Raw genomic sequence first — 14,894 nt, 5'->3', positions numbered from 1 at the left:
GGATTTCACCGTGGTCTCGATCTCCTGACCTTGTGATCCGCCCGCCTCAGCCTCCCAAAGTGCTGGGATTACAGGCGTGAGCCACTGCGCCCGGCCTGTTTTTCTGTATTTCTGATCTTATTCCCAGAGATTTGTCTATTTGTTCAGGATTCATTTTGCAAAGTGTTTTACTAAGCATCTACCCAAAACAGCTGAAGTCAGATTTCAGGCTATCTTACATCTAAAGTAGCACAGGCAGGAAAAACTGTTGAAGTGGAATTTTTTTCCCTGTTTGTACTGAACCGAGAAAAAGCATATAGATGATAGAGAATTCCTCATTTGGTGTCATTGGTATCTGGGTATTTGTTTGTTTTTACAGAAGACTGATTAACTATACTTATTCATTAATTTATCTTCTCATTAATAAACACTTGCTGAGTGCTTACTGTCTGCTAGGCATTAGGGAGACAAAAATGATTAAGCCAAGATTCCTTCTATCAAGGTCATGTGTTCCATTTGGGTATACTAATGCATTAGCAATGTAAATCAAGTAGTGAGAGATCATCTGTTCCTGATAGGAGATGGATTATTGGTGGGGACTTCTGTGTGTGTGCGTGTGTGTGTGTGTGATAAAGTAAATATAGGAAATGTTAGTTATAGATTCTACATAGTAGATATGGAAACATTCATTGCAAAGTTGCTTCAAGTTTTCTGTATATTTGAAAATATTCACAACATGTCAACAAAACTAGCATGATAAAGCCTCTATTTGTGCTAAGACTTCAGCTTGTATTTGGATTAGGCTTATTATGTAGTAGTAGGAACAGTAGAAATAATTTTTTTTTGTTTTTTGAGACGGAGTCTCGCTCTGTCGCCCAGGCTGGAGTGCAGTGGCCAGATCTCGGCTCACTGCAAGCTCCGCCTGCCGAGTTTACGCCATTCTCCTGCCTCAGCCTCCCGAGTAGCTGGGACTACAGGCGCCCACCACCTCGCCCGGCTAGTTTTTTATATTTTTTAGTAGAGACGGGGTTTCACCGGGTTAGCCAGGTTGGTCTCGATTTCCTGACCTCGTGATCCACCCGTCTCGGCCTCCCAAAGTGCTGGGATTACAGGCTTGAGCCACCGCGCCCGGCCAGAAATAATTTTAACTCATTAAATACACATGTTTTATGGGAAGGTTATATATATATTTATATGTAATGAATGTGAACAAACGGGTCTGCTTCCCTCCAGACCAGTTCCGGCTGCTGTGCTGCACATTTCAGGAGTCTTACTAGAATTAGCCACATTCTGCCCACTTGCCCTTCTCGTATTTCACGACTCCTCCTGGTGGGGACTTAAGGAGACATTCAAGGTAGGCCTTGAAAGATGAGAAGAATTTTTTCAAGTGGAAAAAGAGGAGTGGCAGCAAGTAAGGTAAAGGTAGAGAGTCGTGGAATTCCCAGGAAATATAAAGTTGTCCTGTGTTATGGGAAAACAACTTGTGTGAGGCGTGTTGGGAGAAATGAGAGATAATTACCAGGGTGTAAAGGGCCTTTTGAATGCTATGTTTAGGAATTTGGACTTTATCCTAATGGCAATAATGACTAACAATTATATAGTGTTCAAAAAGTATAACTCAGCCGTGGTATATCCCTAAGGTTTTTTTGTTTGTTTTGTTTTGTTTTTGTTTGTTTGTTTGTTTTTGTTTTTGTTTTTTGAGACAGAGTCTTGCTCTGTTGCCCAGGCTGGAGTGCTGTGGTGCGATCTTGGCTCACTGCAACCTCCACCACCCGGGTTCAAGCGATTCTCCTACTTCAGCTGGGGTTTCACTGTGATGGCCAGGCTGGAGCACTAAGGGTCTTTATGGAAGAAAAAGACATGATAAACAAGGCTTTTAGGGAACTTCTACAGTAATGTAGCAGTGTTAAAAGTATAGATCAGAGCAGCATAGTAGAAACAGAAGACTAGAGCTAATTGAAGGAGCACTTCAGAATTAGAATCAAGAAGTCTTAGAAACCTATTGGTTTTATTCTCCCTAATGTATTTGACCACTTGCCTGCTGGGGAATTTGTCTAAGTTATAAAAAATAATTCCTTTGGGAAACCCAAAGGAAAGTTATCTGTTAATAATTACCCCACTACTATTTTTTCTGATTTATGTGATGGCCACATAGAGGTTAGATGTGATGGTTGTGACAGCAGTGACTAATATAGCCTATGAAGCATTTTGGTCAGATATCTATGTGCTTTCATTCCAGGTTTACTGAGGCAGACCTTGGCTAGGATTTGATCAGTGATGTAACTACTCATGAGTACCACGTGGTGGCAATGGCGTTGCTGCAGACCTTGGCAGCAAAGCAGTGTTAGAGTAGCAGTGGAAACCTTTGTGAAGCTAGGAATACATTTTCTGGTCATAAAAACCTCCTGAAAATTATGAACTCAGCACAGCAGGAGAAAGAAGATGGCTTGGTTTTAGTAAAGGGCAAAGTCATTTTTAAGGATCGGAAGAAGAAGAAATGGAGAGTGAAACAGTGTGTTCCTGCCCACACTCCCACACTGGACTTTTTGGCAACCATTGATGTTCCTTCTCAAAGTGATTTTTAAACATGTATATTTTGAAGCCAGTCATGGTGGCTCATGCCTGTAATCCCAGCACTTTGGGAGGCCAAGGCAGGCCGTTCACCTGAGGTCAGGAGTTCAAGACCAGCCTGGCCAACATGGTGAAACCCCGTCTCTACTAAAAATACAAAAATTAGGCTGGGCACAGTGGCTCACGCCTGTAATCCCAGCACTTTGGGAGGCTGAGGCAGGCGGATCACGAGGTCAGGAGATGGAGACCATCCTGGCTAACACAGTGAAACCCCATCTCTACTAAAAATGTGGCAGGCGCCTGTAGTCCCAGCTACTCGGGAGGCTGAAGCAGAAGAATGGCTTGAACCTGGGAGGTGGAGCTTGCAGTGAGCCTAGATTACGCCACTGCACTCCAGCCTGGGCAACAAAGTGACACTCTGTCTCAGAAAAAAAAATTGGTTGGGCATGGTAACAGGTGCCTATAATGCCAGTTACTTGGGAGGCTGAGGCAGGCAGAATTGCTTGAACCTGGTAGGCAGAGGTTGCAGTGAGCTGAGATTGTGCCATTGCACTCTAGCCTGGGCGACAGAGTGAAACTCCATCTCAAAAATAAATAAATAAAATAAAATAAATTTTTAAAAAGGATATTTTGGAAAACTCCTTACATACCGAAATTCTTTTTTTATCAAATATTTGGACTTAGCACATTCTTCTTTGAAATGGACCAATAAACAACAGGAGCCCATAAGCAAGAAGAACCCATTATTTTAACAGTAACTATCCTTACAGGCTTTCTTAGGGCTCTTTCTGTTGAATCCTTCCCTCTCACAGGTCCTTGCTAATGATATCTAGGTGGACACATTCTAGATAAGATGTCCCTGTCTAGAATGGCAGCACCATGAGGACTGTATCCTCAATACTAGGACAGTGCCTGGTGCTTAATAGATAGTAAATAGTTGTCTAATTAACTGAGCAAACAGATAGACTCATAAATTAGCTTTCTGCTTTTTCTGTTAGAAACTAAAGGTTCAGGTCAGGCACAATGGCTCATGTCTGTAATCCCAGCACTTTGGGAGGCCAAGGCGGACGCATCACTTGAGGTCGGGGGTTCAAGACCAGCCTGGCCAACATAGTAAAACCCTGTCTCTCCTAAAATTACCAAAATTAGCCGGGCATCATGGCAAGCACCTGTAATCCCAGCTACTGGAGAGACTGAGGTGGGAGAATCGCCTGAACCTGGAGGAAGAGGTTGCAGTGAGCTGAGATGGTGCCAGCCTGGGTGACAGAGGGAGACTTAAAAAAGAAAAAAAGAAAAGAAACTAAAGGTTCAGAGCATCCCAGAAAAGGAAGAGTCCTCACAAGCCAGTAATCTAGGCAGGATTACTGATAGTATTTTTCTGTTTGTTGTATTTTTATAAAATGCCATAGATAGGGGGCTTTTTTGACATTACATTAGTCTAAAAATCACACATTTTTAGATGAACTAACCTAAATGTCTGATGAATCTCACAACACCAAGTCTTTGAAATGTGCCTGTATAAATAAAATATTAATAGATTCATGCTAATATTAAATATCGATAATGTTTAAATACCTTAATTATTTTTTCACTCCCTAGCTTTAAAAGAAAATAACCAACCTCAAAAGGACATCACAATAAATCAAGTCTATTTGGGGGAGTTGGAGGATTTTTTCCCTCACTAGCATCATTTGGAAATAATTTCATGGGCATTAATTGCATGAATGTGGTTAGATTAAAAGGTGTTCAGCCAGAACTTATAGTTCCATACTAGGTGATTTCAATTCCTGTGCTAAAACTAATTTGTATGACATATTTTCATTTAATGGAAAACTTCTCAAAGTATTTCATTTTCTTGGTACCATTTATCGTTTTTGCAGCAGAGGGATACCATGCAAGATAACCTAATAAAGCTCCAGCAGGAAATGGCTGAACTAGAAGCTGTGTTAGAACAGCACGGAAGCCAGCCTTCTAACAGCTACCCTTCCATCATAACTGACTCTTCTGCCCTTGAGGACCTGCGAAATCCAGAACAAAGCACATCAGAAAAAGGTGTGTAATGTTGGCCAAACACTGATATCTTAAGCAAAATTCTTTCCTTCCCCTTTATCTCCTTCTGAAAAATAAGGACTTAGCTCCAACATTTTATGATCCTTGCTCAGCACATGGGTAATTGTGGAACCTTGGTTCTTGTCCCTGCTTACAACTAACATACCAGTCAGAGGGACTCAGGGCAGTCATTCGTGTTGTCATCTGAGTACCTACAACAAGTAGATGCTATGGGGAGCCCATGGAATATAGATGGTATACAATATAGCTCTTGCTCTATTGGAAGCTAAGTGGAGTAGGAGAAATTGGTGACAGGCAACCCCATAATTTCAGAAAGCTATGAAAAAATACTCAGACATATTCCTTATTACACTGGTGTCACATCACAAAGACCTATTTAATATGCTTCTGATTTATAGGAAGAGACATCCTATACTTCAGGAACTGCACTTTGATCCACAGAAAGCCTAGTGATGTAGAGCTCCTGTTAGTTCAGAAGGAAAGAACACAGAAAGCCTAATTTTATGCAGCAGAGTCAAGTGCTTTATAGCAATGTTACAGTTACCAGAAAAAATCCGGATGGACCTCTGAGAGGATGCCATTGGAGTAACCAGGCAGGTGCAGTTGATCAGAGCTAACTTCCTAGAAGAAGCGAGCACTGAGCTGAGGAATAATAGCATAAATGAAGGAAAGTGAGATGGAAATTTGAGTTTTTAATTGGAAAGACAACACATCAGGCAGGTTTTTAAACAGGGGCAAACACTAGACACTTAGTAGAGGCTGGGCATGGGGTCCCCACCAGGATGCTGCTTAGAAACATGCAGGGGTGGTGAGTGCTCTCAAAGTACACTTCATTCCTATCTCAGTGATTCTTATCTGAGTGTTAAAGTTCCTTCTTCAGCACCCTGTTCCACAGTCCAACTGGGGACTTTAAGGCCTTTCTTTGAGTCTTTCTAGGAACTCAAGTCTGTTACTTACACAGAACAGTGGCCTTGGTCCTCAGTTGTGCCTTGCAGTATTTTTGTATTCAGGAACAAACAGTAGCTCTTGGATAAAGAAGCTAGCTAGAAACTCTGTTGCTATGGCAGTGCTTCAAAATGTATTTCCTTAAATGCTTTCATTGTAATTATCTTCATTTAGTTCATCTCTCAGATAATGAGAGTTCAGAGTCCCTTCCCTAGTATAATACTCTTCTTTGGGGTGCTTTCACCATCTTCAGTCTAAACACAGACTAGACTTTCAATTGTAATGTGTAAGACATAAAATGTTATTATTGTGTGACTTTGAATATCTGTGTAAATCTACTATCTCCTCTTTGGTGTATATGTGTGTTTATTTTTTTCTGCAGATCTGTAACTGAAATGCTTCATTTCTGAATCATTTTGGATATCACAGCTTAATACCAGCATAAGTTTTGAGCCTTTTCCTCCCTAAATCTGGTTGAGTCTAACTGAAACTCAAATGAACTTTTTAAAAATAATTTTTTTCTTTAATTTTTTTTTTAAGTAGAGACAGGGACGCACTGTTAACTAGGCTGGTCTTGAACTCCTGATTTTGAGCAATCCTCCCACACCTCAGCCTCACCTTTTTAGAGAGGGTCTTGCTCTGTTGCCCAAGCTGGAGGGCAGTGGTATAGTCACAGCTCACTGCAGCCTCTCAAACTCCTCAAGAGATCCTCCTGCCTTAGCCTCCCAAGTAGCTGGGACTATAGGCATCCACCACCATATCCAGGTAATTTTTTTTTTTTTAATTTTTTGTAGAGACAAGATCTCCCTATGTTGCCCAAGTAGGTCTCAAACTCCTGAACTCAGGCAGTCTTCTCATCTCAGCCTCCCAAAGTGCTGGGGTTACAGGTATGAGCCATGGCACCTGGCCAGAACTTCTATGACGGACACGGTGGCTCACGCCTGTAATCCCAGCACTTTGGGAGGCCGAGGCGGGTGGATCACCTGAGGTCGGGAGTTCGAGACCAACCTGATCAACACAGAGAAACTGCGTGTCTACTAAAAATACAAAAAATTAGCCAGGTGTGGTGGCACATGCCTGTAATCCCAGCTACTCGGGAGCCATGGTGCCCGGCCTAGTTTATTATTTCTTAATATCTGTTGTCTTCCAGTGTCTTCCTTAATTCTTCACAATACCCTGTATAATGCTTAGCACACAGTGGGCAGTCAGTAAGTTTATTAAATGTTTGGTGTGGCCCATACTTCCTACCCACGAAGAATGTAACATGTTAAGACATCTAGATGAGGGAATGATTTAAGAGGAACTACAATACTATTCTGAAACTTGGGCTCTGGATCTCTGCATTTGTACTTTCCTAAACCAGCCAGCAAGTAGATCATCATGTCACAAGGCCTAGATTGGGCTTGCTGTTCAGAGAATGAAATAAGAATTAAGGAAGAAAAAAAGGAGAAAGGTTTTGCTCTGTTTTTCAGGTTCTACTGAGTTATTGACGTCTGACTTAACTTGTCTTATCTTCTTCATAGCATGTAGTAACAAGATGAATTTATACGCTAAATGTTGCGGTGATGGAATGACTTTTTTTTTTTTAAACACCTATTATGCCATGAATTCATAGGGAATAGGTTCCAGCTGCTCAGGCTCCTTCCCACTGGTTCTCACAAAGTATGCTTCTCTGGGTGGAGCAGGCTGGCGCTTCAGTTGAACCCACATACCTTTCTCTTTGGCTTCTTTCTTTTTCTGATCATTTTCCTTCACGCGTTTCAGGAAGCTATCTTGGCTCTTAGAGTGCTTAATATTCTCAATATGCACATTAATTCTCTTGGCAAGAATCTTGCCCTTAACTTGTTTGTTTACAGTGCCAACAGCATGCTAGGTCACATTGTAGACTCTTCCAGTTTTGCCATGGTAACACTTGTGGGGCATTCCTTTTTGAACAGTACCCATTCCCTTGATGTCTACAATATCACCTTTCTTATAGATTCACATATACGTGGCCAAAGGAACAATTCCATGTTTTCTAAAAGGCCTAGAGAACATATATCGGGTGCCTCTCCTCTTTCCCTTTGTGTTCGTCATTTTGGTGAATTACTGGAAGATTGCGGTTCTGGCTGAAAGCAGGAATGACTTTTTAATAGCTGTGTTTGTATCTGAGCCTTCTTTCTGCATTTCACTTTTTTTGTTGTTGTTGTTTTTTGTGTATTTTGTGTTTTTTTTTTGAGACTAAGTTTCGCTCTTGTTGCCCAGGCTGGAATGCAGTGGCGCGATTTCGGCTCACTACAATGTCCGCCTCAGCCTCCCGAGTAGCTGGGATTACAGGCGCCTGCCACCACGCCCAGCTAATTTTTGTATTTTTAGTAGAGACAGGGTTTCACCATGTTGGCCAGGCTGGTCTCAAACTCCTGACCTCAGGTGATCTGCCCACCTCGACCTCCCAAAGTGCTGGGATTATAGGCGTGAGCCACCTCACCCGGCCACTTTTTTTTTTTTTTTTTTTAACTCTTTCCAGTGGTTAATTCTGTTTGATATGATTCCTTGGAACTTGCACATTACCCTTTATCAATTATCACCCTGTATTGGGGGTGGGGAGGATGATACCTCTCTTCATAGTTAGATCCTGCTTACTTTCAACAGAGTTCTAAATGACCCTGGAAACTCACAGGTCCAGAAAAGACAAGCATAAAGGAAACTATAAATAATGCATTTGAAGACTAACTCAGGAAATCAATGATTATTCCCCCCCTAGGCTACCCAGTGTCTTAAAAACCAGTTTAATTAATATAATCTTTTGTTTCAATTTTCTACCTATATTTATGACTTTTAGCTTTTCTAATAAAAGCTCAAAATCAGTGACTTTTTAATGAATAGAAGACATTTGCAATTTTTAACTATTTGTTTTTACTTATGAAATATTTCCACCTTGGCCGGGCATGGTATCTCACGCCTGTAATCCCAGCACTGTGAGATGCCAAGGCAGGAGGATCACTTGAGCTTAAGAATTTGAGACCAGGCTGGGTGTGGTGGCTTATGCCTATAATCCCAGCACTTTGGGAGGCCAATTTTGGCGGTTTACCTGAGGTCAGGAGTTCAAGACCAGCCTGGCCAACATGGTAAAACCCCATCTCTACAAAAAATACAAAAACTAGCCAGGGGGTGGTGGCAGGCACCTATAATCCCATCTTCTTGGGAGGCTAAGGCAGGAGAATCACTTGAACCTGGAGGCAGAAGTTGCAATGAACTGAGATCACACCACTGTATTCCAGCCTAGGCAACAGAGCAAGACTCCATCTCAAAAACAAAGAGTTTGAGACCAGCCTGGTCAATACAGCAAGACACCCATCTCTTTAAAAAATTAAATAACGGTCGGGCACAGTGGTTCACGCCTGTAATCCCAGTACTTTGGGAGGCTAAAGCAGGCGGATCACCTGAGGTCAGGAGTTCGAGACCAGCCTAACCAACATGGAGAAACCCCATCTCTACTAAAAATATAAAATTAGTTGGGCATGGTGGCTCATGCCTGTAATCCCAGCTACTTGGGAGGCTGAGGCAGGAGAATAGCTTGAACCCAGGAGGCAGAGAGGTTGCAGTGAGCCAAGATCACGCCATTGCACTGCAGCCTGGGCAACAAGAGCGAAACTCCATCTCAAAAAATAAATAAATAAATAAAGGCTGGGCGTGGTGGCTCACACCTGTAATCCCAGCACTTTGGAAGGCCGAGGCGGGCAGATCATGAGGTCAAGAGATTGAGACCATCCTGGCTAACATGGTGAAACCCTGTCTCTACTAAAAATACAAAAAAAAAAAAATTAGCTGGGCATGGTGGCGGGCGCCTGTAGTCCCATCTACTACTCAGGAGACTGACCCAGGAGAATGGCGTGAACCTGGGAGGCGGAGCTTGCAGTAAGCTGAGATTGTACCGCTGCACTCCAGCCTGGGCTACAGAGGGAGACTCTGTCTCAAAAATAAATAAATGAATGAATGAATAAATAAATAAATACTTTTGCCTTTAAGCCATTTCCTAGAAGGCAGTGGCACAAAGTGATACATTTGGAGGAATTAATATATTACAAAATGAATTAGGCCGGGCACAGTGGTACATGTCTAACCCCTGCACTTTGGGAGGCCAAGGCGGGTGGATCACTTGAGGTCAGGAGTTCGAGACTAGCCTGACCAACATAGTGAAACCCCATCTCTACTAAAAATACCAAAAAAACTAACTGGGCATGGTGGCGGGTACCTGTAGTCTCAGCTACTAGGGAGGCTGAGGCAGGAGAATTGCATGAACCCAGGAGGCGGAGGTTGCAGTGAGCCAAGATTGCACCATTGCACTCCAGCTTGGGTGACAGAGTGAGACTCCGTCTCAAAAAAAAAAAAAAAAAAAATGAACTAACCTGCCAGAACTTTGCCTTCAGTATGTTTTGTGTTTTTTCCCTTCTGTGGCATTTCATCATTAGTTCCATGTATTATTTAAGATTTCTTATTGGCCGGGCACGGTGGCTCAAGCCTGTAATCCCAGCACTTTGGGAGGCCGAGACGGGCGGATCACGAGGTTAGGAGATCGAGACCATCCTGGCTAACACAGTGAAACCCCGTCTCTACTAAAAATACAAAAAAAAATAAGCCGGGCGAGGTGGCGGGCGCCTGTAGTCCCAGCTGCTCGGGAGGCTGAGGCAGGAGAATTGCGCGAACCCGGGAGGCGGAGCTTGCAGTGAGCGGAGATCTGGCCACTGCACTCCAGCCTGGGCGACAGAGCCAGACTCCGTCTCAAAAAAAAAAAAAAAAAAAAGAAAAAGATTTCTTATTAACCAGCACCTTGGGGTTTTTTTTGTGTATGTGTTGGTTTAGGGGGTTTATTTGTTTTTTTTTTTTCTTTTTTTTTTTCAGTAATTGAAAATGTGAAGCAAAATGTCACCTGTTTTTTCTTTCTTGTCTGACACACATGTCTTGTTTACCCCCCACATGCAGAAGCTGAAACCCCCATTTCACACAGTCTTTAATGTGGAGGCAGTGGGGATGGAGAAAAATGTATTTTGTGCTTTCCAGTACTCTTTCTTTCCTATTGTCTGAGAGGAATTTGGGCATAATTTATTTGCTGCAGAGATAAAAAATTGTTATATATATATTTTTATCATTCAGGGCCAAGGAATATAAATTTTTTTTCAGCCTTGTCTCAGCTGGGTGTCTTTATTTACCCTGTCTTAAAGTGTTCCTTTTATTACCATTATTATTTTTTAATCATTGAATTCCATCTAGTGCTAGCATCTGGCTGTTGCGTTACTTGTTTATAAAATTCTGCCTGATATACTTGTTTAAAAACCAATTTGTGTATCATAGATTGATGCTTTTGAAAAAAGTCAATATTCTAACCTGAATTATCACTATCAGAACAAAACAATAAAGTAGATTTGTTTTCTCATTCCATTTAAAGCAGTATTAACTTCACAGAAAAGTAGTGAGTATCCTATAAACCAGAATCCAGAAGGCCTTTCTGCTGACAAGTTCGAGGTATCTGCAGATAGTTCTACCAGTAAAAATAAAGAACCAGGAGTGGAAAGGTAAGAAACATCAGTGTAAAGATGCTGTGGTATCTGACATCTTTATTTATATTGAACTCTAATTGTTAATTTTTTTCACCATACTTTCTCCAGTTTTTTGTATACAGACATTTATAAACTTTTATTGCTCTAGGATACTTCTTTTTTTTTTTTTTTTTTTTTTTTTGAGACGGAGTCTCGCTCTGTCGCCCCTGCTGGAGCGCAGTGGCCGGATCTCAGCTCACTGCAAGCTCCGCCTTCCGGGTTTTACGCCATTCTTCTGCCTCAGCCTCCCGAGTAGCTGGGACTACAGGCGCCTGCCACCTCCTCCGGCTGGTTTTTGTTATTATTTAGTAGAGACAGGGTTTCACCGGGTTAGCCAGGATGGTCTCGATCTCCTGACCTTGTGATCCACCCGTCTCAGCCTCCCAAAGTGCTGGGATTACAGGCTTGAGCCACCGCGCCCGGCCAGGAGACTTTTTTTGTTTAATTGTATATAGGCTTTTTGAACCTATAACATAAACTACAACATGAGAAATGTGCGGTTAGATAGATATGTCCCTTCTAAAGGTCAGAAAAAAATATAATGGAGCTAAAACCTGAACAAGCTTGGAAGCTAATGGTAGACTTCTTCAAGGCAGCCCTTGCCCTAATTAAAATTCTTGTCTTTCTAGAAAAAGTCTAGCTCTTGATTTACCACAGATAATAATAGTAATTATTATTATTATTATTTAACACAGGGTCTCCCTCTGTCACCTAGATTGCAGTGGCGCAATCATGGCTCACTGCATCCTCTGTTTTTCAGGCTCACGCAATCCTCCCACCTTAGCCTCCTAAGTAGCTGGGTCCACAAGCATGCACCACCACGCCCATTAAGTTTTTGTATTTTTGGTAGAGAGGGAGTTTTACCTTGTTGCCCAGGCTGGTCTCAAATTCCTGGACTCAAGTGGTCCACCCACCTTGCCCTCCCAAAGCCAGAAAACATTTAGAATATCTTTTAGAGATGTGTATTTACACCACTATTAATACAGGACTATATAGCAGTCCGGTACTGGACTATGTAGTCCAGTACCATTCTTTTCCTTACTGGAGGGCCAGGTATGGTGGCAGGTGCCTATAATCCCAGCTATACAGGAGGCTGAGGCAGGAGAATCGCTTGAACCTGGGAGGCAGAGGTTGCAGTGAGCCGAGACCGTGCCATTGCACTCCAGCCTGGGCGACAGAACAAGACTCCATCTCAAAAAAAAAAAAAAAAAAAAAGAGCAGTAATTCAGTTCGCACTCATCTTCAGTCCAGGGGGCCTAGCCTTAGTATTTGACCCATAGTAAGCACCCAATAATTGTTTAAATTAATTAACCTCTGAGGCCCTTTAAATCTATTGATAAGTATCTTATTTTGCAAAATCCTAAGCACTTGGAAGACTAGAGGAACTATTTACTGGGTGTGTATGCTTTTCTAACAATATTTTATAGCTGGCTTTTGTTTTTAGAATGAATTTGGACATTGAAAAGGCAGGCAATAGTGGCTGGGCACAGTGGCTCACGCCTGTAATCCCAGCACTTTGGGAGGCCAAGTCTGTTGGATCACAAGGTCAGGAGATCGAGACCATCCTGACCAACATGGTGAAACCCCACCTGTACTAAAAATACAAAAATTAGCTGGACGTGGTGGCATGTCCCTATAGTCCCAGCTACTTGGGAGGCTAAGGCAGGAGAATCACTTGAACCCGAGAGGCGAGAGGCAAGGTTGCAGTGAGCCGAGATCGAGCCACTGCACTCCAGCCTGGGTGACAGAGCTTGAGACTCCATCTCAAAAAAAAAAAAAAAAAAAGGAAAAGGCAGGCAATAGGGATGATTCTGTAATTCTGCTAAAACTGAGTAGAAATAATGAGTGTAGAGATGTTGACATTGATCAACATTCTATCTTCATAAGAGATCTGATTCTAACATATCCATTTGGACTCAAGTAGAATATTGTGTATAGAGTGAGTGGCAGTGAGTAATTTGGTAAAAATTTGCTGACCTACTTGCTTGCCTGCTTTTTCTTTTTTCTTTTCTTTTTCTTTCTTTCTTTTCCTTCCTTCCTTCCTTTCTTTTTCTTTCTCTCTCTTCCTTTTTTTCTTTCTCTTCCGTTCTTTCTTTTCCTTTCTTTCTTTCTCTTCCTTTCTTTCTTTCTCTTTCTTTCTTCCTTTCTTCCTTTCTTTCTTGACAGAGTCTTGCTCTGTCACCCAGGCTGGAGTGCAGTGGCGCAATCTTGGGATCTCAGCTCACTGCAACCTCTGCCTCCCAGGTTCAAGCAGTTTTCCTACCTCAGCCTCCCGAGTAGCTGAGAATACGGGCGACAGCCACCACACCCAGCTACTGACCTGCTTTTAACAGCTAGGAGATACAGTGCCTCAGACCAACCCAACCCCTCGGGGGAGATGTTATATGTCAACCCTGACATATTGGCGGGCAACATGAATCCAGACTTCTAGGCTGTCTGTCACGTGGGCTCTTTTTTGCTAGTCATTTTTGATCTCTCTGACATGAGCTGTTTCATTTATGCTTTGGCTACCCAGGAAGTATGATTTGTCTTTTCACAATTGGTGGCGATGGTTTTCTCCTTCCATTTATCTTTCTAGGTCATCCCCTTCTAAATGCCAGTCATTAGAGGATAGGTGGTATGTGCACAGTAGCTCTGGGAGTCTTCAGAATGGAAATTACCCATCTCAAGAGGAGCTCATTAAGGTTGTTGATGTGGAGACGCAACAACTGGAAAAGTCTGGGCCACACGATTTGATGGAACCATCTTACTTGCCAAGGCAAGATCTAGGTAATATTTCATCTGCTCTAATGGAACAAACACTTTGATTTTACTCTGAATCCTGCATAAAGATATTCTGGTTAACCAACTTTTAGATGTACTAGTCTATCATGGACACTTTTGTTATACTTAAGCCCATTTTAGAAAAATAGCTCAAGTGTTAAGGTTTACTTGAAAATTGTTGAAACTGTTAATCCATCTATATTTTAATTAATGGTTTAACTAATGATTTTGAGGATGAGGGAATCTTGGTGTACTCTAAATATATTATTTCAGGCCAGGCATAGTGGCTCATGCCTGTAATCCCAGTACTCCAGGAGGCCGAGGCAGGTGGATCAACTGAAGTCAGTTAGAGACCAGCCTGGCCAACATGGTGAAACCCTGTTTCTACTAAAAATACAAAAAAATTAACTGGGTTTGCTAGTGCGTGCCTGTAATCCTAGCTACTCTAGAGGCCAAGGCAGCAGAATCGCTTGAACCCGGGAGGCGGAGTTTGCAGTGAGCCAAGATCATGCCACTGCACTCTAGTCTGGTTGATAGAGCAAGACTCCATCTCAAAAATATATATGTATATATTTTATTTCAACTGTTAGACAAGAGTCCTAAGGCCAAAGAATAAAGTTTTAGGCCAGTCCTTTATTAGAAAGTGAGTCAAATCTCAAAGCAAGCTCTTCTTTTATGAGTTAATTAATATAAATGATTATATATTTTATGCCTTAAAAATCACTTTTAATGAATGGTGTTTTATGGCTTGTAAATCAGAGTTTTAATCAGTAAAGAAAGTTTTTAATTAATCCTCAAAAACACATTATCATAAAAGACACTGGCGTCAAATGTGGTATTTGGCCATGTTCATTAGGGTCATTTTAGGAATCTCATATATTCCACTTAGCTATGCTTAATTCCTGATAGCATGGCATTTTCTGAAATGTTTCGAGGATGACATCTCTGCTGTTTTTAATTTGGTAATGATACCTGCTGATTTATTAAGTG

General features: G+C 41.9%; 1 protein-coding gene and 1 pseudogene across 38 annotated transcripts in view; one reads left to right on the top strand and one right to left on the bottom strand.

Annotated features, from left to right (window-relative positions):
- Nucleotides 1-14,894, top strand: part of BRCA1 (BRCA1 DNA repair associated) — an 86,058-nt gene that overhangs the window by 43,240 nt on the left and 27,924 nt on the right. For 34 of the 38 annotated variants that reach the window (XM_074019705.1, XM_065532416.1, XM_045375929.3 and 31 more), the window contains 3 exons: nucleotides 4,431-4,602; nucleotides 10,991-11,117; nucleotides 13,720-13,910. In XM_074019705.1, the coding sequence (XP_073875806.1) occupies nucleotides 4,431-4,602; nucleotides 10,991-11,117; nucleotides 13,720-13,910 (490 nt within the window). The remainder of the gene's footprint in view (nucleotides 1-4,430; nucleotides 4,603-10,990; nucleotides 11,118-13,719; nucleotides 13,911-14,894) is intronic. The other 4 variants (XM_074019711.1, XM_065532419.2, XM_065532421.2 and 1 more) reach the window with 1 other exon arrangement.
- Nucleotides 7,162-7,646, bottom strand: LOC135967848 (large ribosomal subunit protein eL21-like; annotated as a pseudogene).

Source organism: Macaca fascicularis, chromosome 16 (genome assembly GCF_037993035.2).
Source record: "Macaca fascicularis isolate 582-1 chromosome 16, T2T-MFA8v1.1".
NCBI lineage: Eukaryota > Metazoa > Chordata > Mammalia > Primates > Cercopithecidae > Macaca > Macaca fascicularis.
Note: the sequence above shows the minus strand (reverse complement) of the source record. Positions and strands in the feature narration are given on the sequence as shown.